The sequence below is a fragment of the Oncorhynchus masou genome, chromosome 19, assembly GCF_036934945.1.
Source record: "Oncorhynchus masou masou isolate Uvic2021 chromosome 19, UVic_Omas_1.1, whole genome shotgun sequence".
In the NCBI taxonomy this organism is placed as follows: domain Eukaryota; kingdom Metazoa; phylum Chordata; class Actinopteri; order Salmoniformes; family Salmonidae; genus Oncorhynchus; species Oncorhynchus masou.
In genome coordinates this window covers 11,517,285-11,540,785 of record NC_088230.1, presented here as the reverse complement: position 1 = coordinate 11,540,785, position 23,501 = coordinate 11,517,285, and the positions used below count along the sequence as shown (strand labels likewise).

Genomic DNA, 23,501 nt, shown 5'->3' with positions numbered 1-23,501 from the left:
TGAGAGGTCACTGGGGAGGTACCATTAAGTCATATTTATCGCATCGTGAATTGAATAACTTTTATTTTCAAATAAGAAAGCACCCGTTTTTTTACATTGAAATTATCCCCCAGACGAATGTTCTAATATTCTGAAGTTGAAGTCATATTGAATTAAAAAGTGTTTTTTAATGATTCATTGTTAAAAGGCAACAACACCATTTTAGAGCAGTTGGTAGGGTCCAACGTCCTCTGAGAGCCAGTGAGCAAGAGAAGTAGAAGGCCAAGACTAGGTAAAATGTCACTTTTTTATGCCTTCCTATAAATTAGTTATTCGTTTGACGTCGTTATAAGTATTTCTATAGCAGTGCAATACTTAAAATGTATATAATTCAATGGCAACATACTGTAGAATTACTGTGGGAAGAATCGAGGCATATTGCTTGCTCGCTAACGATGTTAGCTGGTCCTATTGAGTCCATGCTTGTCAGCTAGCTTGCTGGTTTAGATTAATAACACAGATATATATGGTAATAATTTCAACGATAGTTGACAATAGCTATTAGCTAGTTAAAAAAATAGTTACCGGTAGCTACCGGAATGAATGTATTTGTTGATGCAGTTGTGGACACAAACTAGCTATGATAACCAGCTGATATAGCTAGCTATTTCTAGATTTCAGCAAATACACTCATTCTTGTCAGAAATTGAATATTTGCTGATAGCAGTTGTGTGGACACAAACTATCTATGGTAACCAGTTGATATACAGTACCAGTCAAAAGTTTGGACACCTCATTCCAGGGGTTTTCTTTATTTGTACTATTTTACACATTGTAAAATAATAGTGAAGACATCAAAACTATGAACTAACACATACGGAATCATGTGGTTACCAAAAACAGTGTTTAACAACTCACAATATATTTTATATTTGAGATTCTTCAAATAGCCACCCTTTGCCTTGATGACAGCTTTGCACACTCTTGGCTCTGTTGCATACGGGGTACATATTCAATGGTCGGCAGTGAAATGTGTTAAAAGTCAAGGGGTCTGAATACTTTCAGAGGGCACTGTGTTATATATATATATACACACACACACCATTTAGCAGACACTTTTATCTAAAAGAGACTTAGTCATTTGAGCATAAGTATGGGTGGTCCCAGGATGCTCTAAAAACTGAGCAACAGAGGACCACATAACATTTGGGTTTTAGTGACAGGATTTGGGTATGCATTTTGAAGCATCCTGCCATAGGCCCTACCACTCCCATTGTTTCAATATTGGCGATGCTTTAGTCTAGCTGTGGGGTAAGTAAATAAAGGCAACTAAGCCATATTCTCTATTTTCTCTTAGGATCAATGGATGAAACACTGTCAATAAAATTAAGTATATAGTAGCCACCATTTGCCTTGACAGCTTTGCACACTCTGCATTCTCTCAACCAGCTTCACCTGGAATGCTTTTCCAACAGTGTTGGAGTTCCCACATATGTTGAGCACTTGTTGGCTGCTTTTCCTTCACTCTGCGGGCCAACTCATCCCAAACCATCTCAATTGGGTTGAGGTCAAAATGCCCTTACACAGTTTGGAGGTGTTGGGTCATTGTCCTATTGAAAACAAATAAGTCCCACTATCTGCAAACCAGATGGGATGGCATATCGCTGCAGAATGCTGTGGTAGCCATGCTGGTTACGTGTGCCTTAAATTCTAAATAAATCACAGACAGTGTCGCCACAAAACATCCCCACACCACCTCTTCCATGCTTCACGGTGGGAACAACACATGTGGAGATCATTCATTCACCTACTCTGCATCTCACAAAGACACAGCAGTTGGAACCAAAAATCTCAAATTTGGACTCATCAAATCAAAGTTTATTCGTCACGTGCGCCGAATACAACAGGTCCCCTAGCTTCCGGCGCCGACAGAGATGGCCGCCTCGCTTCGCGTTCCTAGGAAACTATGCAGTTTTTTTTTTTTACATGTTATTTCTTACATTAATACTCCAGGTCATCTTAGGTTTCATTACATACAGTCGAGAAGAACTACTGAATATAAGAGCAGCGTCAACTCACCATCAGTACGACCAAGAATATGACTTTCGCGAAGCGGATCCTGTGTTCTGCCTTTCACCCAGGACAACGGAATGGATCCCAGCCGGCGACCCAAAAAAACGACTCCGTAAAAGAGGGAAACGAGGCGGTCTTCTGGTCAGACTCCGGAGACGGGCACATCGTGCACCACTCCCTAGCATTCTTCTCGCCAATGTCCAGTCTCTTGACAACAAGGTTGATGAAATCCGAGCAAGGGTAGCATTCCAGAGGGACATCAGAGACTGTAACGTTCTTTGCTTCACGGAAACATGGCTCACTGGAGAGACGATATCGGAGTCGGTGCAGCCAGCGGGTTTCTCCACGCATCGCGCCGACAGAAACACACATCTTTCTGGTAAGAAGAGGGGCGGGGGCGTATGCCTTATGGCTAACGAGACGTGGTGTGATCACAGAAACGTACAGGAACTCAAATCCTTCTGTTCACCTGATTTAGAATTCCTCACAATCAAATGTCGACCGCATTATCTACCAAGAGAGTTCTCTTCGATTATAATCACAGCCGTATATATTGCCCCCCAAGCAGACACATCGATGGCTCTGAACAAACTTTATTTGACTCTTTGCAGACTGGAATCCATACATCCTGAGGCTGCATTCATTGTAGCTGGGGATTTTAACAAAGCTAATCTGAAAACAAGACTCCCTAAATTGTATCAGCATATCGATTGCTCAACCAGGGCTGGCAAAACCTTGGATCATTGTTATTCTAACTTCCACGACACATATAAGGCCCTGCCCCGCCCTCCTTTCGGAAAAGCTGACGACGACTCCATTTTGTTGATCCCTGCCTGCAGACAGAAACTAAAACAAGAAGCTCCCACGCTGGTCTGTCCAAGCTGATTCCACACTCCAAGACTGCTTCCATCACGTGGACTGGGATATGTTTCGTATTGCGTCAGACAACAACATTGACGAATACGCTGATTCGGTGTGCGAGTTCATTAGAACGTGCGTTGAAGATGTCGTTCCCATAGCAACGATTAAAACATTCCCAAACCAGAAACCGTGGATTGATGGCAGCATTCGCGTGAAACTGAAAGCGCAAACAACTGCTTTTAATCAGGGCAAGGTGACTGGAAACATGACCGAATACAAACAGTGCAGCTATTCCCTCCGCAAGGCTATCAAACAAGCTAAGCATCAGTAGAGAGACAAAGTAGAATCTCAATTCAACGGCTCAGACACGAGGTATGTGGCAGGGTCTACAGTCAATCACGGACTACAAAAAGAAAACCAGCCCAGTCACGGACCAGGATGTCTTGCTCCCAGGCAGACTAAATAACTTTTTTGCCCGCTTTGAGGACAATACAGTGCCACTGACAAGGCCTGCAACGAAAACATGCGGACTCTCCTACACTGCAGCCGAGGTGAGTAAAACATTTAAACGTGTTAACCCTCGCAAGGCTGCAGGCCCAGACGGCATCCCCAGCCGCGCCCTCAGAGCATGCGCAGACCAGCTGGCTGGTGTGTTTACGGACATATTCAATCAATCCCTATCTGTCTGCTGTTCCCACATGCTTCAAGAGGGCCACCATTGTTCCTGTTCCCAAGAAAGCTAAGGTAACTGAGCTAAACGACTACCGGCCCGTAGCACTCACTTCCGTCATCATGAAGTGCTTTGAGAGACTAGTCAAGTACCATATCACCTCCACCCTACCTGACACCCTAGACACATTCCAATTTGCTTACCGCCCAAATAGGTCCACAGACGATGCAATCTCAACCACACTGCACTAACCCATCTGGACAAGAGGAATACCTCTGTGAGAATGCTGTTCATCGACTACAGCTCGGCATTTAACACCATAGTACCCTCCAAGCTCGTCATCAAGCTCGAGACCCTGGGTCTCGACCCCGCCCTGTGCATCTGGGTACTGGACTTTCTGACGGGCCGCCCCCAGGTGGTGAGGGTAGGCAACAACATCTCCACCCCGCTGATCCTCAACACTGGGGCCCCACAAGGGTGCGTTCTGAGCCCTCTCCTGTACTCCCTGTTCACCCACGACTGCGTGGCCACGCACGCCTCCAACTCCATCATCAAGTTTGCGGACGACACAACAGTGGTAGGCTTGATCACCAACAACGACGAGACGGCCGACAGGGAGGAGGTGAGGGCCCTCGGAGTGTGGTGTCAGGAAAATAACCTCACACTCAACGTCAACAAAACTAAGGAGATGATTGTGGACTTCAGGAAACAGCAGAGGGAACACCCCCCTATCCACATCGATGGAACAGTAGTGGAGAGGGTAGTAAGTTTTAAGTTCCTCGGCATACACATCACAGACAAACTGAATTGGTCCACCCACACAGACAGCATTGTGAAGAAGGTGCAGCAGCGCCTCTTCAACCTCAGGAGGCTGAAGAAATTCAACTTGTCACCAAAAGCACTCACAAACTTCTACAGATGCACAATCGAGAGCATCCTGGCGGGCTGTATCACCGCCTGGTATGGCAACTACCTGCCCTCCAGGACACCTACACCACCCGATGTTACAGGAAGGCCATAAAGATCATCAAGGACAACAACCACCCGAGCCACTGCCTGTTCACATCGCTATCATCCAGAAGGAGAGGTCAGTACAGGTGCATCAAAGCTGGGACCGAGACTGAAAAACAGCTTCTATCTCAAGGCCATCAGACTGTTAAACAGCAACCACTAACATTGAGTGGCTGCTGCCAACACACTGACTCAACTCCAGCCACTTTAATAATGGGAAATGATGGGAAATGTAAAATATATCACTAGCCACTTTAAACAATGCTACCTAATATAATGTTTACATACCCTACATTATTCATCTCATATGTATACGTATATACTGTACTCTATCATCTACTGCATCTTTATGTAATACATGTATCACTAGCCACTTTAACTATGCCACTTTGTTTACATACTCATCTCATATATACTGTACTCGATACCATCTACTGTATCTTGCCTATGCTGCTCTGTACCATCACTCAGTCATATCTTTATGTACATATTCTTTATCCCCTTACACTTGTGTATAAGACAGTAGTTTTGGAATTGTTGGTTATTACTGCATTGTCGGAACTAGAAGCACAAGCATTTCGCTACACTCGCATTAACATCTGCTAACCATGTGTATGTGACAAATAAAATTTGATTTGTGTCATAGACCTTAGTGAAATGCTTACTTACAGGCTCTAATCAATAGTGCAAAAAAGGTATTAGGTGAACCATAGGTAAGTAAATAAATAAAACAGTAAAAAGACTGTTGAAAATAATAGTAGCGAGGCTACATACAGACACCAGTTAGTCAGCCTGATTGAGGTAGTATGTACATGTAGATATGGTTAAAGTGCCTATGCATATATGATGAACAGAGAGTAGCAGTAGTGTAAAAGGGGTTGGTGGGTGGCGGGACACAATGCAGACAGCCCTGTTCGCCAATGTGGTTTTTGCAACTGAATTTCAAAGTTCTTGATTTTCTGGATTGACTGACCTTCATGTCTTAAAGTAATGATGGACTGTCATTTCTCTTTGCTTATCTGAACTGTTCTTGTCATATGGATTTGGTATTTTACCAAATAGGGCATGTTCTGTTTACCAACCCTTCCTTGACACAACTGATTAGCTAAAATGCATTCAGAAGGAAAGAAATTCCACAAATTCACTTTTAAGAAGGCACACATGTTAATTTAAATTCATTCCAGGTGATGACCTCATGAAGCTGGTTGAGAGAATGCCAGGAGTGTCATGAAGGCAAAGGGTGGCAACTTTGAAGAATCTCAAATATAAAATATTTTTGATTTCACACTTTTTTGGTTACATGATTCCTGTTATTTCATATTTGATGTCTCCACTAATATTCTACAATGTAGAACATATTTAAAAAACCCTTGAATGAGTAGGTGTCCAAACGTTTGGCTGGTACTGTAGCTATTTCTAGAATTTAGCAAATGTGCAATTTGACAACTTGCTAGATTAAACTACTGTTGCTAGCTAATTGACTGCCAAATGTTATGACGTTCATCCTTTACCAACTGTTTATGAAATTGACATCAGAAAAGACTGGTATGCTAACTTATGCTGCACCAAAGATTTTTTTTTATACAATTTGGTTGCATACAGTAAACTAAAAACATTTGTTTGACACCAACAGGAAGTATGGTGAACTTTGCTGCCCTGATGCGTGACCATTGGGTTAACATATTTGTCCCCCTTGGCTTTGTGATCGGGATCTACATGGACAGAGCACAGGACCAGAAGCTGACCGCTTTCAGGAACAAAAGCGCATTGTACAGCAGGTATAAATCTGCAGCACCCACACAGATACTATAGCTGCGAACCATACTGTGCTGGCACAGATTTATTTTCGAGCAACTGTAGTGGATGTGAAACCAGGACAGTATAGCTTGGTCCCAGTGTTTATCAGGCATGACAGTATCTAGACATTAAAGCATACATTCCTAGAAATAATCTAAGTGGGTTCTAATGGTTCTCTGAATTTTCTCCTCTATAAAAAGGGAGCTGAAGCCTGGCGAGGAAGTCACCTGGAAGTAGACCCACCTGTCGTGGAATATTTATTGTGCGTTAGTCACATCTCCTGTTGTGTGATTTACATTTTCTGGATGGTCTTCAAATCAAGCACCCTGATACGTTTCAGTCACTGTATCAACCAATAAACATGTCCCGTTGTCATCTTAACCTCTAGTCATTCATTTGTGATTTAAGTATACACAACTATAGCAATAAGACAAAGTTGGACATTAGCAACGCAAACAAGGAGTGTTTTACACCAATATGCAAGTAAGTTTAATTCAATACTTACTGAACAAGGGTAACATTGTAAAATAGCTATTTCAGCTCTATTACTAACAGTTTTTGAAGAGTCTAGATTAATTTGTTGTAGAGGGCAATGCTGATGGACTACTGAGTTAATGACCGCTGTCCTACAAATCTGAACAATTCTACCTACACATAATAGTGAAGTGAATGATGCTGGCATGGCAGACATTTATTTTTAAACTCTTCAGGATTGCTGCAGAGGTTCTGCAGTGTGAATAAGCCCTCTCTTAAACAGCAGCTCAGCCAAGGACACCTGGAAGAGCAGGGAATTACATCTTTAAGAAAACTGCAGTGCAGAGACCAACACTGTATATCATCAAGGCTTGACCATGCACTACAGAGATGCATATGTGGTTAGACTTTATGCAGAAGAAAGCATACATGTTTTAGCAATGTTGCATAACATGTTGAGGAAACACACCTTGTCCTCAGCCAACTTGCATGGCAAGCTGCCCACTGTCACAAACTTTGGATATGCATGGATCAGAAACTCCATGGCATCTGTGTGCTGAAAGAGTTGCATCAAAGGTCATCACTGCAGTGCACCATATCAGACAGGCACACGTCACTGCTCTATTAGCAAGGCAATTACAGAGACCCAAACATTCATACCTCTGCTTTTATTTCAACACTCTTGGGCTCCTCCTTGTGGTAGACTCTGGAGTTGTCGGCAGTGTAGTAAAGCCAAACTGCTTCTCCATCACTGCATAACCTGCAGGGGCACAAAGGAAAGTCATGGTCTTTTCTGGAAATGTCAAGTGGAAGTGTTTAATGCTTAATGCTGAGAGCTACCTGGCGATTCCAGAACGGACGAGTCTGACTCTGATCTGGCCTCTGATGGCCACACCCATGTCTACCGGCTCTCCATTCTCCCACCTGGAAGGAGCTCCCTGGACACTGCTGGCCCTTTCCTCTGTGGATAATCATCAGAATCATTTCAACTGGCGGAGTCACATTAGTCACTTTAAAATGTGACATTTTAGAGTCAATATTTACATTGAGTCATTTAGCAACTATTATACACAGTGACTTACAATAAGTGGTTTCAACTGAAGGTAAAAACAACCACCTATCACACTTTCAAGTAAAACCTTGTGGTACCTGCGGTGAGCATTGGGGGGAGACAGTCATGGAGATAGCCCCTAGCTTTCTGATCCACAGCAGCATCCACAGGGGCAAAGGTTGATAGCTTCTTCATCAGACCCTCTATTCTGGATAGGAACTTGGCCCTGCGTGGATCCTCCTATACGTGCACAGGTAGATTGAGGGCCGTTACGAGGGTGCAACGTTACAGTATGTTCCGGTAGAAATATAGATTTTGCAGAACAAATGTTCTTTGCAATGGAGCATAGGCGTCAGCTCTGTAGCATTTCTATCTTCAAACGTGTCACCCTTCTAAACCCACCCCTGCTGAGGGTGGGTGCGTCAAGATTGATTGTACATTGGAAACCAGGCACAGAAATGGTGGCATCTGAAGTACCTTGTCTGAATTCTGCACCCCCATGTATGTCAGGTAATCCACAGGCAGGCCTCCTCTGAAGTCCACATCCTCCTCCATGGCCATCTCTAGGGCTGCTGGTACCACCTGTCAAAGAGATCATGTTCTACATCATACACAATACAAGCCTATACTTACAAGTAAATGCATTTTTTTGTATGGACATGCCATATTGTATATCCTGCAATATTTTCAGTTGTTTTCTTACTCAAAAGTGTAAATGTATTTAATGATACAAAATTCGACAAAGAACTGGACAATGTCCCATACCAAGGAATTCATAGGATTAAGCAGGTTAATAACAAACCTTTGCCAGTAAGTTTCCCCAACTGTTCCTCTGGTAAGATGAGACAGTGATGTGGAGGGAGTGAGCATCCGACAGGCAGTCCCCCTGGTGGATGAACCCTCGGGGGAAGTAGAGGAGGTCCCCAGCCTCCAGGACTGCCTCCAGGATGGGCTTCCCGATCTCTGAGTGGCTAAAGTTAGCTGGAGGAGGAATACCAAGCCATCTGTAAGGTCTGAGCCTGAGGTACAGGGGAGTGATCTGTCATGCTTATTGTCTATTCATAGGCACAACAGTGGACAAAAGATTACTTACGACTGGAAACGACAGGCAAGACCTCATTTTCTGACCTGAAACGTGACAGGAAACACACATCCCGCAAAATGTATTTGTTTCTCAGCAGAGTTTACTGACATGAATCAAGTTCAAAATGGGTTGATGATCACCTTTTTGGGAATTGTACTGAGAAACTAGTCACCTGGGATTGTAAACTCTCCAGTGCTTCTTCCCTTCCAGCTGAACCACAAAGGCCTCAATATCATCGTAATGTGGAGCAAAGCCCTGTGTTCCTGGAGGTGTCAAATACCTGGGGACGCAAAATACATTTTTACTGAAATGTCATGAGGAAGTGCATCAGCATGCGGTAAGAATACAACAGAATAGTTTGTCCTCCCAGGAGGAGATTATGTTCACTGTCCCATACATGTTCACTAACTTTCAATGTTGTGTGAGAGCATCTCACTGGTCAGATAGATTGTCAGAGAGGGTGACTCACATGTTGGCTCCTGCCATGCTGCCAAAGTGCTCCTGGAGGATGGACAGCACATTCCACACAGTGGAGGAGAAGGCCTGGGGGTTAAGCATACGCAACGAGCAACCACTCTGGACAACATGGAAAACAACAGGTTGGGTTTCAATATTATGTTGAAGTACTAAGGACTTCTAACTAAAACATGTCACACGGCCATTGGTATGATCTAACCAACACTTGCTCACACTTTGTAAATGAAACTTGACAATCAGTAGACTTTCACTTGGCTTTTTACCTCATAGAAGTCCCATACAGTGAATGGGAGAGCCCTCCCTGGAGGATTGTGTGTCTCTCTTTTGCCGTTTCTGTAGCTGGTGACATCCAGGTTCACCCCATACTGAACGTCATCCTGAAAATATCAATAGGAAAAACCTTATTTGAGCAACAAAAATGACACTAAACACAGAAGATGTGTAGCTAGTCGTGACACCTTACCAGTCTTAAAATGCGATCAAACTCTGCTGTGGAGAACAGTCCCGTATAATAGTCTGGATTCTGACGTTTGATCAAAACTGGCTTCTTTTCCCATGCATCTCTATAAGATCAAGGAGGTCAATAGTTAACAAAGGATATCTTCCTGTGCAATCGACTACAATACTGTACTGTGAAAAGCTACACTGACATCATTACCTGAAGAAACTCTTGGAGGGAATTGGGTGGATGAGCCACTGGAAAAGTTTGCTGGCTCTCACCCTGCTGTTGCTGACTTTAGCCAGGTCACTCAGCAGAGCATCTAGTGCCACTCCGCTAATCTCTCCACACTGTACCTCCTGCATGCAACCAGACAATCAGCATGTTTAAGGGGTTCAGTTTGACCAGCGAGGCACAGAATAGCTTATATTGATCACAATCAGTTGAGCTATTTGGAATGCAAAGTGATTGTAGAGCAGCGATTCTGCTCGGTCTGAATAGAATGTAGTTTATCTCAAACACATACAATGACTGAAAAACCCAGGGAACCACAGTCAAACAATTACATAGGCTATATGCTGATGCCCCAAACTAACCTCTGCCAGTCTCTCCACCCTCTCCTCTCTCTGTGCCGCTTTTATGACCTGCTTGCCCATCTGTTTCCTTTTGGTCTTTTTGATGGATTTGGGGGTCTGGATACCATTTTCCTTCCTCTTCTTTGCTGTAATCTACAAAAGCATCCAGTAGGCAGAGGCAGTCAGGCATGAAATGGTATTAGGCAATCAACAGTTAATTTCTCAGATGCATATTACAATAGTATATTAAACAGATGTTCCTTACTTATATACACATTATGGAAGAAGCCAACTTCAAATTACATAAATTTGCTAGCTACTTCAGTTGATTTGTCAACACAGTTGACGTTTGCCGGCAAAATAGGACACTGTAATAAAAAACATAGCCTATCTGAAATTGGAAGCGAGGAAACACCCGTAGTAATAACTTAACCCAAAGTACCTTCACAGATGATGTTTTAACTTCAGGAGTCGATGCTAATGGCGCATTTTGGTACAATTCAAAAGCTGACACATGTTTCTTGTCCATGTTGTCAAATATTTTCTTATTCGTGACGTCATCAATAGTGCGACAACGGATATTCTTACTGGTATTTTATCGCTACATTCACTATTGCATCTGGATTAAAATGTAACGTTTCTACACGTGAAATCTTATGTTTATATGACTCTGGTGATAAAGACAGAAAAGATTCCTGTAAACGACTGTGTTAAATATTTAGGAATACATCTGTCAAAAAAACACTTAGACAACATATGAATGCCACTCCTAAAATTAATCAAATCAAGAATATTTTTAATAATTACAAATTTAAGGAAGTGCACTTTAAAATTCTACACAAGATTCTATGTCGTCCAAATTTGTGGCTATTGATGATGTCTGCATTTTCTGCAAAGAAGATGGTGAAAATCTGACTCACTTGTTCTATGAATGTAAATCTGTGATAATCAATCAAATGTATTTATAAAGCCCTTCTTACATCAACTGATGTCACAAAATGCTGTACAGAAAACCAGCCTAAAACCCCAAACAGCAAGCAATGCAGGTGTAGAAGCACGGTGGCTAGGAAAAACTCCCTAGAAAGGCCAAAACCTAGGAAGAAACCTAGAGAGGAACCAGGCTATGAGGGGTGGCCAGTCCTCTTCTGGCTGTGCCGGGTGGAGATTATAACAGAACATGGCCAAGATGTTCAAATGTTCATAGATGACCAGCAGGGTCAAATAATAATAATCATAGTAGTTGTCGAGGGTGCAACAGGTCAGCACCTCAGGAGTACATGTCAGTTGGCTTTTCATAGCCAATCATTCAGAGTATCTCTACCGCTCCTGCTGTCTCTAGAGAGTTGAAAACAGTGTGTCTGAGACAGGTAGCACATCTGGTGAACAGGTCAGGATTCCATAGCCGCAGACAGAACAGTTAAACCTAGAGCAGCAGCACGACCAGATGGACTGGGGACAGCAAGGCGTCATCAGGTCAGGTAGTCCTGAGGCATGGTCCTAGGGCTCAGGTCCTCCGAGAGAAAGAAAGAAAGAAAGAAAGAAAGAAAGAAAGAAAGAAAGAAAGAAAGAAAGAAAGAAAGAAAGAAAGAAAGAAAGAAAGAGAGAAAGAGAGAAAATGAGAGAGAATTAGAGAGAGCACACTTAAATTCACACAGGACACCGGATAAGACAGGATAAATACTCCAGATATAACAGACTGACCCTAGCCCACCAACACATAAACTGGGAAAACCTAACAGAATACTTATTTACCTTTTGAACACTATCAAAGTTTTTAACATGAAGGATATAATATGTTACTTTTGCAATGATAACAAGACGATTGAAATTATTGTGAATTATTACATTTTTTGCCAAATACTTTAAACACAAACAAAAATTCCAGGATTCTATAACAAAATTACAAATATTTTTGATTGAATTTAATGATCTGGTTGAGACATTATACCTCGTGAATAAGAAAAATCTTCCTGAATCATTATAATGAGATTTCTTCTGAGTGAATGCAATTGCACTAGACTTGTTGTTCTTTTTTAAAATATTTTTTTTTAAAATAATTTTTATATTTTAAATGTTTTGTATGTATTTAGTATTTTCTTGTTTAGAACTGTGTTTTGTTTTTGTTAGACATGTTTGGTGTAGCGATGTAAGTTGTTTTGTATTATGAATAAACAAATGTAAAAATAATAATAATAATAATAATTATTATTATTATTATTAGGGATTTTTATTTGTATATCAGCTAACTACAAGCTAGATAAAGAACTGTATCGCCCTCTACTGTGCAGGCTGTTAGATGCAGCAATCTCTTTTGTCATACTCCGAGTGCTTTTACCAACGATGTATGTAAACCCTGGGCTATGTATTGGTCATCTTGCCCCTCCCTGGAAGGAGCAGTCCATAGAAATGAATGGAATTAGACAGTTTTTCAATTGAATGTTTCAAGGACAAAATTACATGTATTTAAGTTGTGAGGACAGCAATATTAGCGCTCTAAAAAAAGTTTTTTAAATGTTTTAATTTGTAATCGTTTATGTCTAGCTCACATGCCATAATTATGTATGTAATTAATTATGTATGTATTAAGTATGCATTAAGGTATCTGTAATAGAATAAACCTGTCAAATTAGAAATTAATAAATGCATTTGTATAGCTTCCGAAATACGTTTTACACTTGAGGAGGAATACCAAGATGGCTGCGCGGTGGCTTCAATACAGAATTAACGTGTCAAATTATAAATTGTCATCCAGAGTTTGTACACATCGTTGGTTTGTACCAAAGGTTATGACAACTAACACCCTTTAATCTGTGTTTGTACGGTGTAGGCTACTTTTAAAGCCTTTACATAGTGCTTACTTTATTAATGCTGCTCTAGATTTAATTACATATGAAGAAGCATGGAAAATAAGTAAATCAACTTCATGTATGATTTTCCTTTGCTCAAAAGAGGTATGCATGGTCTACAAGCAGAGCAGTTTTAATACCTCTCACTTTGTAACATGATAGATGTGCTTTTATGGGCAGGGTTTGGAGGGTTTTTAACAGTACCTCCCGCCCTGTGCCATCGGTAAAGACTAGTCAATACCTTTTGTCAGAGGCTGTCGTGCTTAATATGCCCCTGCTACATACCCCTTAGGTTACATAATGTATCTGTTTAAATTATGAAATCGACAGTTTATGGATGTATTGTTTTATTTAGCTTGCACAGTACATCTTGTAAGCACAGTCCGTATAACAGTACAACCACAACGTTTATGGCCACAAGGTGTAGCACTTCACCGCTACAGTTTGTCCAAGGTTCAGCAACTCCCAGTCCCAGAATGCTTCAGTATGCTTGCCTAGCCTTCTCCAACAATGCAGCTCAATGTAAAATTGATCGTGCACACAGGGGGATCTAGATCTAGCTAGCTACGCGTACATGGTTACATTAAACACCGAGCATGCCATTTTGTTATCACCTTGCATAACGTGACATATATTTTGAAGCCTTTTGAAGGTTTTTATTTGGAGACATTTCGGAGCTTCATACCGGGTGAGTAGCAAGCTAACTACCTAGCTAAACTAACATTCGTCTGCTAGCAAGTACATGCCTGTTGTGGATAGCTGGTTTATTGGTCAGATGAGACATGGTCCCCCTTTTTTGCCTTTTCTCCAATCCCCTTATCTTGTTGTGCCGAGACGTATATTACTCTAAACTATTCAGTGATGAACTTAGCCATGTCGCCTCGAGTATTATGCTATTAAAAACCAGCGTTGTGTTTGTGTGTCGGTCGTTCTTAGTCCCATCGAGAGCGTGTTTGCTTTGATCTCTCCCCTCTGACGGACACGACAAACACAGTCATTAGCTAGCTAGCGATAATTATTTTATTTCGTTTTATTTGACTAGGCAAGTTAGTTAAGAACAAACTCATATGTACAATGACGGCCTACACCGGCCAAACCCGGACGACGCTGGGCCAATTGTGCTCTGTCCTTATGGGACTCCCAATCACGGCCGGTTGTGATACAGCCTGGATTCGAACCAAGGTGTCGAGTGACGCTTCAAGCACTGAGATGCAGTTAGACCTTAGACTTAGACCGCTGCGCCACTCGGGATCCCATATAGTGTATAGACATTACATGATTAAGGTGACTAAACAGTACTTGGTGTCAGTGTTACAGGCAAGCAAAATGTTGTTTATTGCAGCTAACTAGTAAGCTAGCTGGTTACCTAGTCAATGTAACTAGCTAGTCTTTTTCCCATTTGATTTGCATGCTGCAATGAAGTTGGCTTGCCACAATACTTAGCCAATTCAGTGCCATTGGCATGGAGTGAATCATGGTATGAAGAAGGGTGACACCACACCAACAACAAGGACTTGGGACAAGGATGTTATTATGTTGTTCTGTTACTATAAGCCTCAGTAGAGGTCCCCAGAAAAGCTACTACTTAGTAATAGTGGTACTAAATAGAGGTAATTGCAAACCTCAGTTTTCCTTAATTATCATGATAGTTTATTGGATTTCATATGTTAGCTATATTGATATTTTACATGCATGGGTTACCAAGTAGGGTCATTTTGACTCCAATAAGAAACTATTGGAAAAAGAAACAATCATAGCAAAACATCATTAGACATGTAAATAATATCCTCTGCAGTAAAATAACCAAAAGAGACCGTTATTTGAGCAAAATTACACTTAATTTGTATATTCTGTATAAGGGGTGGTACATAAAATGTATATATACTTCATTTTATTGACAGTGTTTCATCCATTGATCCTAAGAGAAAATGATAGAGAATATAGCTTAGTTGCCTTTATTTACTTACCCCACAGCTAGCCTTGGCATCGCCGCTATTGAAACAATGGGAGTGGTAAGGGCCTATGGCAGGACGCTTCAAAGTGCATGCCCAAATCCTGTCACTAAAAACCAAATGTTTTGTGGTCCTCTGTTGCTCAGTTTTTAGAGCATCGCGCTAAAAGGATAGTGGGTTGGAGTCCCGGGACCACCCATACTTAAAATGTATGCTCAAATGACTAAGTATCTTTTAGATAAAAGTGTCTGCTAAATGGTGTGTGTGTGTGTGTGTGTGCTCTGTCGCATACTGGGTAAGTACATATTCAATGGTAGGCTGTGGAAATGTGGAAAACGTCAAGGGGTTTGAATACTTTCCGAAGGCACTGTGTGTGTGTGTAATACACACACACACACACACACACACACACAGAGCCTTCAGAAAGTATTCAGACGTTTTCACAGCCTACCATTGAATATGTACTTACCCAGTATGCGACAGAGCCAGAGTGTGCAAAGCTGTCATCAATGCAAAGGGTGGCTATTCGAAGAATATCAAATATAAAACATTTTGATTTGTTAAACACTTTTTTTGGTTACTATGATTCCATATGTGTTATTTCATGGTTTTGATGTCTTCACTATTATTCACTAATGTAGAAAATAGTAAAAATAAAGAAAAACCCTTGAATGAGTAGGTGTTCTAAAACTTATGACCGGTAGAGTATGTGTATATAGGTTGTGTGTGTGTAGATATATACATACATGCATACTAATGTCCTTATTTTTGTAAGAAAAGCTCCTTTATTGTCCATTAAAATAACATCAAATTGATCAGAAATACAGTGTAAACATTGTTAATCTTGTAAATGACTGTTGCAGCTAGAAACTGATTATTTTTTCATGGAATATCTACATAGGTGTATAGAGTCCCATTATCAGCAACCATCACTCCTGTGTTCCAATGGCACGTTGTGTTAGAAGACTAATTGATCATTAGACAATCATTTTACAATTATGTTAGCACAGCTGAAAACTGTCGTTCTGATAAAGAAGTGAATAAACTGGCCTTGAGTATCTGGAGCATCCTCGTTTGTGGGTTTGATTACAGGCTCAAAATGGCCAGAAATAAATTACTTTCTTCAGAAACTCGTCAATCTATTCTTGTTCTGAGAAATGAAGGCTATTCCATGTGAGAAATTGCCAAGAAACTGAAGATCTCGTACTACGCTGTGTATTCCTCCCTTCATAGAACAGCGCAAACTGTCTCTAACCAGAATAGAAAGAGGAGTGGGAGGCCCCGGTGCACAACTGAGCAAGAGGACAAGAAGAGTGTCGAGTTTGAGAAACAGATGCCTCACAATTCCTCAACGGTCAGCTTAATAAAATAGTACCCGCATAACACCAGTCTCAATGTCAACAGTGAAGAGGCGACTCAGGGATGCTGGCATCTAGGCAGAGTTCCTCTGCCCATCCTAATCTTTTATTTTTATTGGCCAGTCTGCAATATGGCTTTTTCTTTGCATCTCTGCCTAGAAGGCCAGCATCCCGGAGTCGCCTCTCCACTGTTGACGTTGAGACTGATGTTTTATAAATGTAGATGATAATATAGTTATACACATGGAATTATAGATATACCTCTCCTTAATGCAACCTCGTGTCAGATTTCAAAAAAGCTTTACGGAAAAATAAATGCATGCAATAATCTGAGACGGCGCTCAATTTAAGAACACCACAGCCGCAAAGATGGCGTCAAACGTGGTGGTATACATATCCAAACGCTAATTCTGGTCAGCGTTATATCGGACAAAAACTTCAAAGAGTGATATTACCGGTCAAAGAAACATTTAAACTAAGTACAGAATCAATCATTAGGATGTTTTTAACATATTGTTTCAATAAAGTTCCAACTGGAGTACTCCTTCTTGTCTTCGTGAGCAATGGAACGCAAGTGACTACCATGAGGAAAAAGTGGGATCCCAAAATGGCTGCTTGATGGACAGCTGATATATTCTGCTCTCATTCACTCCCACAACAACATAGAAGCCTCATTATAATTTCTGTTGATGGTTGACATCTAGTGGAACCTCTAGGCAGTGCAACATAATTCATATCTCAAGGGGATTTCATTGGGGACTCTGGTGAATACATACAAGCTCAGATTTCTGACTTCCTGTTTTGATTTCAACTCAGGATTTTGCCTGCCAATATGAGTTATGTTATACTCACAGACATCATTCAAACAGTTTTAGAAACTTCTGAGTGTTTTCTATTAAATACTAATAATAATATACAAATATTAGCAACTATGACTGGGGAGCAGGCTGTTTGTTATGGGCACCTTTTCATCCAAGCTACTCAATACTGCCCATGCAGCCATAAAAAGTTAAGGTTGCTGCCCCTATCATCGCCAACTCTATCTCTGACCTTTTTAACCTGTCTCTCCTCTCTGGGGAAGTTCCCATTGCTATGAAGGCAGCTGCAGTGCGTCCTTTATTTTAAGGGGGAGATCAAGCTGATCCTAACTGTTATAGGCCAAATTCTATTTGCCCTGTTTATCAAAAGTGTTGGAAAAACTTGTCAATAATCAACTGGCTTTCTTGAAGTCTATAGTATTCTCTCGGGTACGCAATCTGGTTTCCGCTCAGGTTATGGATGTCACTGCAGCCTTAAAGTTCATAAATGATGTCACCATTGCCCTTGATTCTAAGCAATGTTGTGCTGCTATTTTTATTCACTTGGCCAAAGTTTTTGATATGGTAGACTACTCCATTCTTGTGGTCTGGCGAATGAGAATTGGTATCTCTGAGGGGTCTTTGACCTGGTTTGCTAACTACCTCAAAGAGTGCAGTGTATAAAGTCAGAACATCTGCTGTCTCAGCCAATACCTGTCACCAAATGAGTACCCCAAGGCTCGATCCTAGGTCCCACGCTCTTCTCAATTTACAGTGCGGCAAAAAAGTATTTAGTCAGCCACCAATTGTGCAAGTTCTCCCACTTAAAAAGATGAGAGGCCTGTAATTTTCATCATAGGTACACTTCAACTATGACAGACAAAATGAGGGAAAAAAATCCAGAAAATCACATTGTAGGATTTTTAATGAATTTATTTGCAAATTATGGTGGAAAATAAGTATTTGGTCAATAACAAAAGTTTATCTCAATACTTTGTTATATACCCTTTGTTGGCAATGACAGAGGTCAAACGTTTTCTGTGAGTCAAGGTTTTCACACACTGTTGCTGGTATTTTGGCCCATTCCTCCATGCAGATCTCCACTAGATGTTGTGATGTTTTGGGGCTGTTGCTGAGCAACACAGACTTTCAACTCCCTCCAAAGATTTTCTATGGGGTTGAGATCTGGAGACTGGCTAGGCTACTCCAGGATCTTGAAATGCTTCTTACGAAGCCACTTCTTCGTTGCCCGGGCGGTGTGTTTGGGATCATTGTCATGCTGATAGACCCAGCCACGTTTCATCTTCAATGCCCTTGCTGATGGAAGGAGGTTTTCACTCAAAATCTCACGATACGTGGCCCCATTCATTCTTTCCTTTACACGGATCAATCGTCCTGGTCCCTTTGCAGAGAAACAGCCCCATGCTTCACAGTAGGTATGGTGTTCTTTGGATGCAACTCAGCATTCTTTGTCCTCCAAACACGACGAGTTGAGTTTTTGCCAAAAAGTTATATTTTGGTTTCATCTGACCATGTGACATTCTCCCAATCTTCGTCTGGATCATCCAAATGCTCTCTAGCAAACTTCAGACGGGCTTTTACATGTACTGGCTTAAGCAGGGGGACACGTCTGGCACTGCTGGATTTGAGTCCCTGGTGGCGTAGTGTGTTACTGATGGTAGGCTTTGTTACTTTGGTCCCAGCTCTCTGCAGGTCATTCACTAGGTCCCCCCGTGCGGTTCTAGGATTTTTGCTCACCGTTCTTGTGATCATTTTGACCCCACGGGTTTAGATCTTGCGTGGAGCCCCAGATCGAGGGAGATTATCAGTGGTCTTGTATGTCTTCCATTTCATAATAATTGCTCCCACAGTTGATTTCTTCAAACCAAGCTGCTTACTTATTGCAGATTCAGTCTTCCCAGCCTGGTGCAGGTCTACAATTTTGTTTCTGGTGTCGTTTGACAGCTCTTTGGTCTTGGCCATAGTGGAGTTTGGAATGTGACTGTTTGAGGTTGTGGACAGGTGTTTTTTATACTGATAACCAGTTCAAACAGGTGCCATTAATACAGGTAACGAGTGGAGGACAGAGGAGCCTCTTAAAAAAGTTACAGGTCTGTGAGAGCCAGAAATCTTGCTTGTTTGTAGGTGACCAAATACTTATTTTCCACCATAATTTGCTAATACATTCATTAAAATCCTACAATGTGATTTTCTGGATTTTTTTCTCATTTTGTCTGTCATAGTTGAAGTGTACCTATGAAAATTACAGGCCTCTCTCATCTTTTTAAGTGGGAGAACTTGCGCAATTGGTGGTTGACTAAATACTTTTTTGCCCCACTGTACATCAAAAACGTAGATCAATTAGTAGGAAGCTCTCATCCATTTATATGCAGATGATAGTCCTATTCTCAGCTGGCCCCTCCTCGGATTTTATGTTAAACGCTCTACAACAAAGCTTTCTTAGTGTCCAACTAGCTTTCTCTAACCTTAACCTTGCTCTGAACACCTCCAAAACAAAGGTCATGTGGTTTGGTAAGAAGAATGCCGCTCACCTCACCGCTATGATTACTACCTATGAGATTTTAGAGCTTGAGGTAGTCACCTCATGGAAGTACTTGTGAGTATGGCTATATGGTACACTGTCCTTCTCTCAGCACATATCAAAGCTGCTGTCTAAGGTTAACTCTAGACTTGTTTTCATCCATCGTAATCGCTCCTCTTTCACCCCAGCTGCCAAACTAACCCTGATTCAGCTGAACAACCTACCCATGCTAGACTACGGAAACTTAATTTCATAGATCGGCAGATAAGGGTGCTCTCGAGCGGCTAGATGTTCTTTACCATTCGGCCATCAGATTTGCCACCAATGCTCTTTATAGGACTCATCACTGCACTCTATACTCCTCTGTAAACTGGTCATCCCTGTATACCCATCGCAAGATTGATGCTTATTTCTAAAACCCTCTTAGCCTCACTCCCCCCTATCTGAGATACCTACTGCAGCCCTCATCCTCCACATACAACACCGTTCTCCCAGCAGTCACATTCTGTTAAAGCTCCCCAAAGCACACACATTCCTGGGTCGCTCCTCATTTCAGTTCGCTGCAGCTAGCGAAAGAGGTGCAAAAAATGGACCGTTTTATCTCCATCTCTTCATTCAAAGACTCAATCATGGACACTCTTACTGACAGTTGTGGCTGCTTCGTGTGATGTATTGTTGTCTCTACCTTTTCCCCCTTGTGCTGTTGTCTGTGCCCAATAATGTTTGTACCATATTTTATTCTGCTGCCATGTTTTTTTGCTGCCATGTGGTGTTGCTGCCATGCTGTGTTGTCGTCTTAGGTCTCTCTTTATGTAGCGTTCTGATGTGTTATATATATTTTTTTCAATATCCCAGCCCCTGTCCCTGCAGGAGGCCTTTTGTAAATAAGAATTTGTTCTTAAATTACTTGCCTAGTTAACTAAAGGTAAAAAAATAAAAATTAATTGTAAAACAATTTAAAAGAGAATTTTATGTAGCCAAAGATTCTAGGGTCCCCTAGGAAACACTTATTAGCACTTTGGTTCCTGTCACAATAACTCCTCCTGGCATTTTCATTTGTTGTCATGTCAAACAACACTTCAAAGTGCCCACTGATTCCAACAGTTCACCGAAGTGTTTAGCTCTTAATCTTCAAATCGCAATTGCAACATTTGGTTAAAAATAAGGCCCATATCGTGCAAACCTACTTGGCAGTGTGTAAATGAGTGCAGGACAATGCTGAAAATAATTTTATGTGGAAGTTTAATTGAACAGTAGAAAACCATCATAATGGAGAAAGACCCATTGAAATCACTGAGAATGTATGTGTTGCCACTCTAGGGTCACGCACTACTCATAAAGCAAATGAAGAATTTTTAATTATTCAAAAAGATAAAATACCATCAAATACCATGTGATGTGATATTTTGGCCATATCACCCAGCCCTATGTGGCTGCACCTACTTTACTCAGGGCTCTTTGACCAAGACTGATCAAGAAGTGAATAAACAAACCGAGTTCGGGAAACCCTGAGTTGACGATCTATCATTCAGGCCATGTGCTTCATTCATGATGAGAATATTGTTAGCTAGCTAAATTAGAGCGCGTGACTAAAACCAGTGCGGGAAGCGTTTTCCTGCATTGACGTTTTCAGTCACCAGCGCATGCCATTTACAGTTGAAATATATAGCCAACAGATTTTGAATTCGACAACAGTGTAGTTTACATTGATTTCAGTAAGGAAACATTTTGCGTAATGAACAGCTGGCGTGTGCTAGTACATTATGGGATAACAAGCCAGAGATGGAGAAAATGATTTCTTCACATGACCTTTGACTGTTGTAAAGCGATGTAGTGAATCTACTCAATACAAAGTGGTGACATTATGAACTGCGTGTTACAGGAGTTTGAGCTTGTGGAAAGTTTCAGATTGACCTTGAGACAGTTTCATTAATTCAGCCGCCTTGTTTATTAGTGTGCTTGTGGTGCTTCAGCCCAAAACACTTCTGCATTCTTATCCATTGCCAGCATACTTTAAGTTGTACCTAAGGTAACTGAACAAGTGTTTCATATTTACTTGCGTATTTATAGAGGATATAGTTGCTTTTTAGTGGTTATCGTGTAAAACACGAATAACATGATTAAATAATATACATTTTCATATTAAGGAATCATGATTTAGAGTATCAGTTAGTCCATCAGAGCACAATTTGTGTGAAAAAAAGTGTTTTTCATTCCACCTCAAAAAAAAAATGCAATACAAAAGTATATGACAGCTGCTCGTTGAACATCTCATTCCAAAATCATGGGCATTAATATGGAGTTGGTCCCCCACTTTGCTGCAATAACAGGCTTCACTCTTCTGGGAATGCTTTCCACTCGATGTTTGAACATAACTGCAGGGACTTGCTTCCATTCAGCCACAAGCATTAGTGAGGTCGAGCATTTATCTTGGGCGATTTAAGCCTGCCTCGCAATCGGTGTTCCAATTCATCCCAAAGGTGTTGGATGGGGTTGAGGTCAGGGCTCTGTGCAGGCCAGTCAAGTTCTTCCACACTGATCTCGACAAACCATTTCTGTATTGACCTCCCTTTGTGCACTGGGGGCATTGTCATACTGAAACAGGAAAGGGTCTTACCCATGTTGGAAGCACAGCATCTTCTAGAATGACATTGTATGCTGTAGTGTTAAGATTTCCCTTCACTGAAACTAAGGGGCTTAGCCCAAACCATGAAAAACAGCCCCAGACCATTATTCCTCCTCCTCCGCCAAACTTTACAGTTGGCACTATACATTGAGGCAGGTAGCGTTCTCCTGGCATCTGCCAAACCCACATTCATCCGTCGGACAGCCAGATGGTGAAGCGTGTTTCATCACTCCAGTGAACGCGTTTCCGCTGCTCCAGAGTCCCATGGTGGCGAGCTTTACACCACTCCAGCCGACACTTGGCATTGCGCATGGTGATCTTAGGCTTGTCTACGACTACTTGGCAATGGAAACCCATTTCATGAAGCTCTTGTGGGAGAATGGATGCAGCTGCTCCGTTTGATCCATTGCTCAGGCGTCTATGTGCGTGGGCAATTACTTCATGTTTTTTTTATGTGCCAGCTATGTCTACTGGTGCCAGCTTAATGACAATAAATTAGCAAATAAGCTAGAGGTGTTGCCTTTTGCAGTGTCTGCTCGACTTTCTCCCGACAGCGCTGAGAGGGTGCAGACGTTTGGCCGTGTTTGTCGATGAATGTTTGTGTTGCAGGGCGGGCTCTAAAGCCTGACTCATCAACATCTGTTTTATTTTCTCTCGCTCTCTGTCAGGGGGGGAAAGGTATTTATACGGGCCAGGCGCCACTTCTGAAGTTCAGTTCATTGCGTTTCAGAGAATATGCAGAGTAGTCCACTGTGTAGGTAGAGAACATGAAGGGATCAGAGGCAGATTAAATCAGCATGGAGAGTAAAGGAATTGCACTGTGATAGAATGTTGGTATGTGAGAGGGAGGGAGGGAGGTGGCAGAATTCATGTGCTCTTGGCAGAGATG

General features: G+C 41.6%; 3 protein-coding genes across 4 annotated transcripts in view; 2 read left to right on the top strand and 1 right to left on the bottom strand.

Annotated features, from left to right (window-relative positions):
* The first annotated feature begins 166 nt into the window (after nt 1-166).
* LOC135505808 (NADH dehydrogenase [ubiquinone] 1 beta subcomplex subunit 1-like) lies at nt 167-6,772 on the top strand. Its single transcript, XM_064924958.1, has 3 exons — nt 167-271; nt 6,228-6,372; nt 6,592-6,772. The coding sequence occupies exons 2-3, from the start codon at nt 6,233-6,235 to the stop codon at nt 6,626-6,628; spliced, it is 177 nt and encodes a 58-aa protein (XP_064781030.1). The 5' UTR covers nt 167-271; nt 6,228-6,232; the 3' UTR covers nt 6,629-6,772.
* Nucleotides 6,773-6,854: 82 nt separating this feature from the next.
* On the bottom strand, nt 6,855-11,061 carry LOC135505807 (ribosomal oxygenase 1-like). The gene is made up of 15 exons (XM_064924957.1): nt 10,934-11,061; nt 10,513-10,644; nt 10,136-10,275; nt 9,941-10,040; nt 9,741-9,854; nt 9,470-9,576; nt 9,173-9,280; nt 9,010-9,044; nt 8,719-8,897; nt 8,394-8,498; nt 8,015-8,156; nt 7,706-7,826; nt 7,526-7,625; nt 7,335-7,421; nt 6,855-7,166 (listed from the first exon to the last, which is right to left on the bottom strand). Exons 1-15 carry the CDS (start codon nt 11,018-11,020, stop codon nt 7,098-7,100), a joined length of 1,626 nt encoding a protein of 541 aa, XP_064781029.1. The 5' UTR covers nt 11,021-11,061; the 3' UTR covers nt 6,855-7,097.
* Nucleotides 11,062-13,831: 2,770 nt separating this feature from the next.
* Nucleotides 13,832-23,501, top strand: part of LOC135505805 (exostosin-like 3) — a 40,847-nt gene continuing 31,177 nt past the window's right edge. For both annotated transcript variants that reach the window (XM_064924953.1, XM_064924952.1), the window contains exon 1: nt 13,832-14,025. The gene's annotated coding sequence lies outside the window, so the exon portion shown is untranslated. The remainder of the gene's footprint in view (nt 14,026-23,501) is intronic.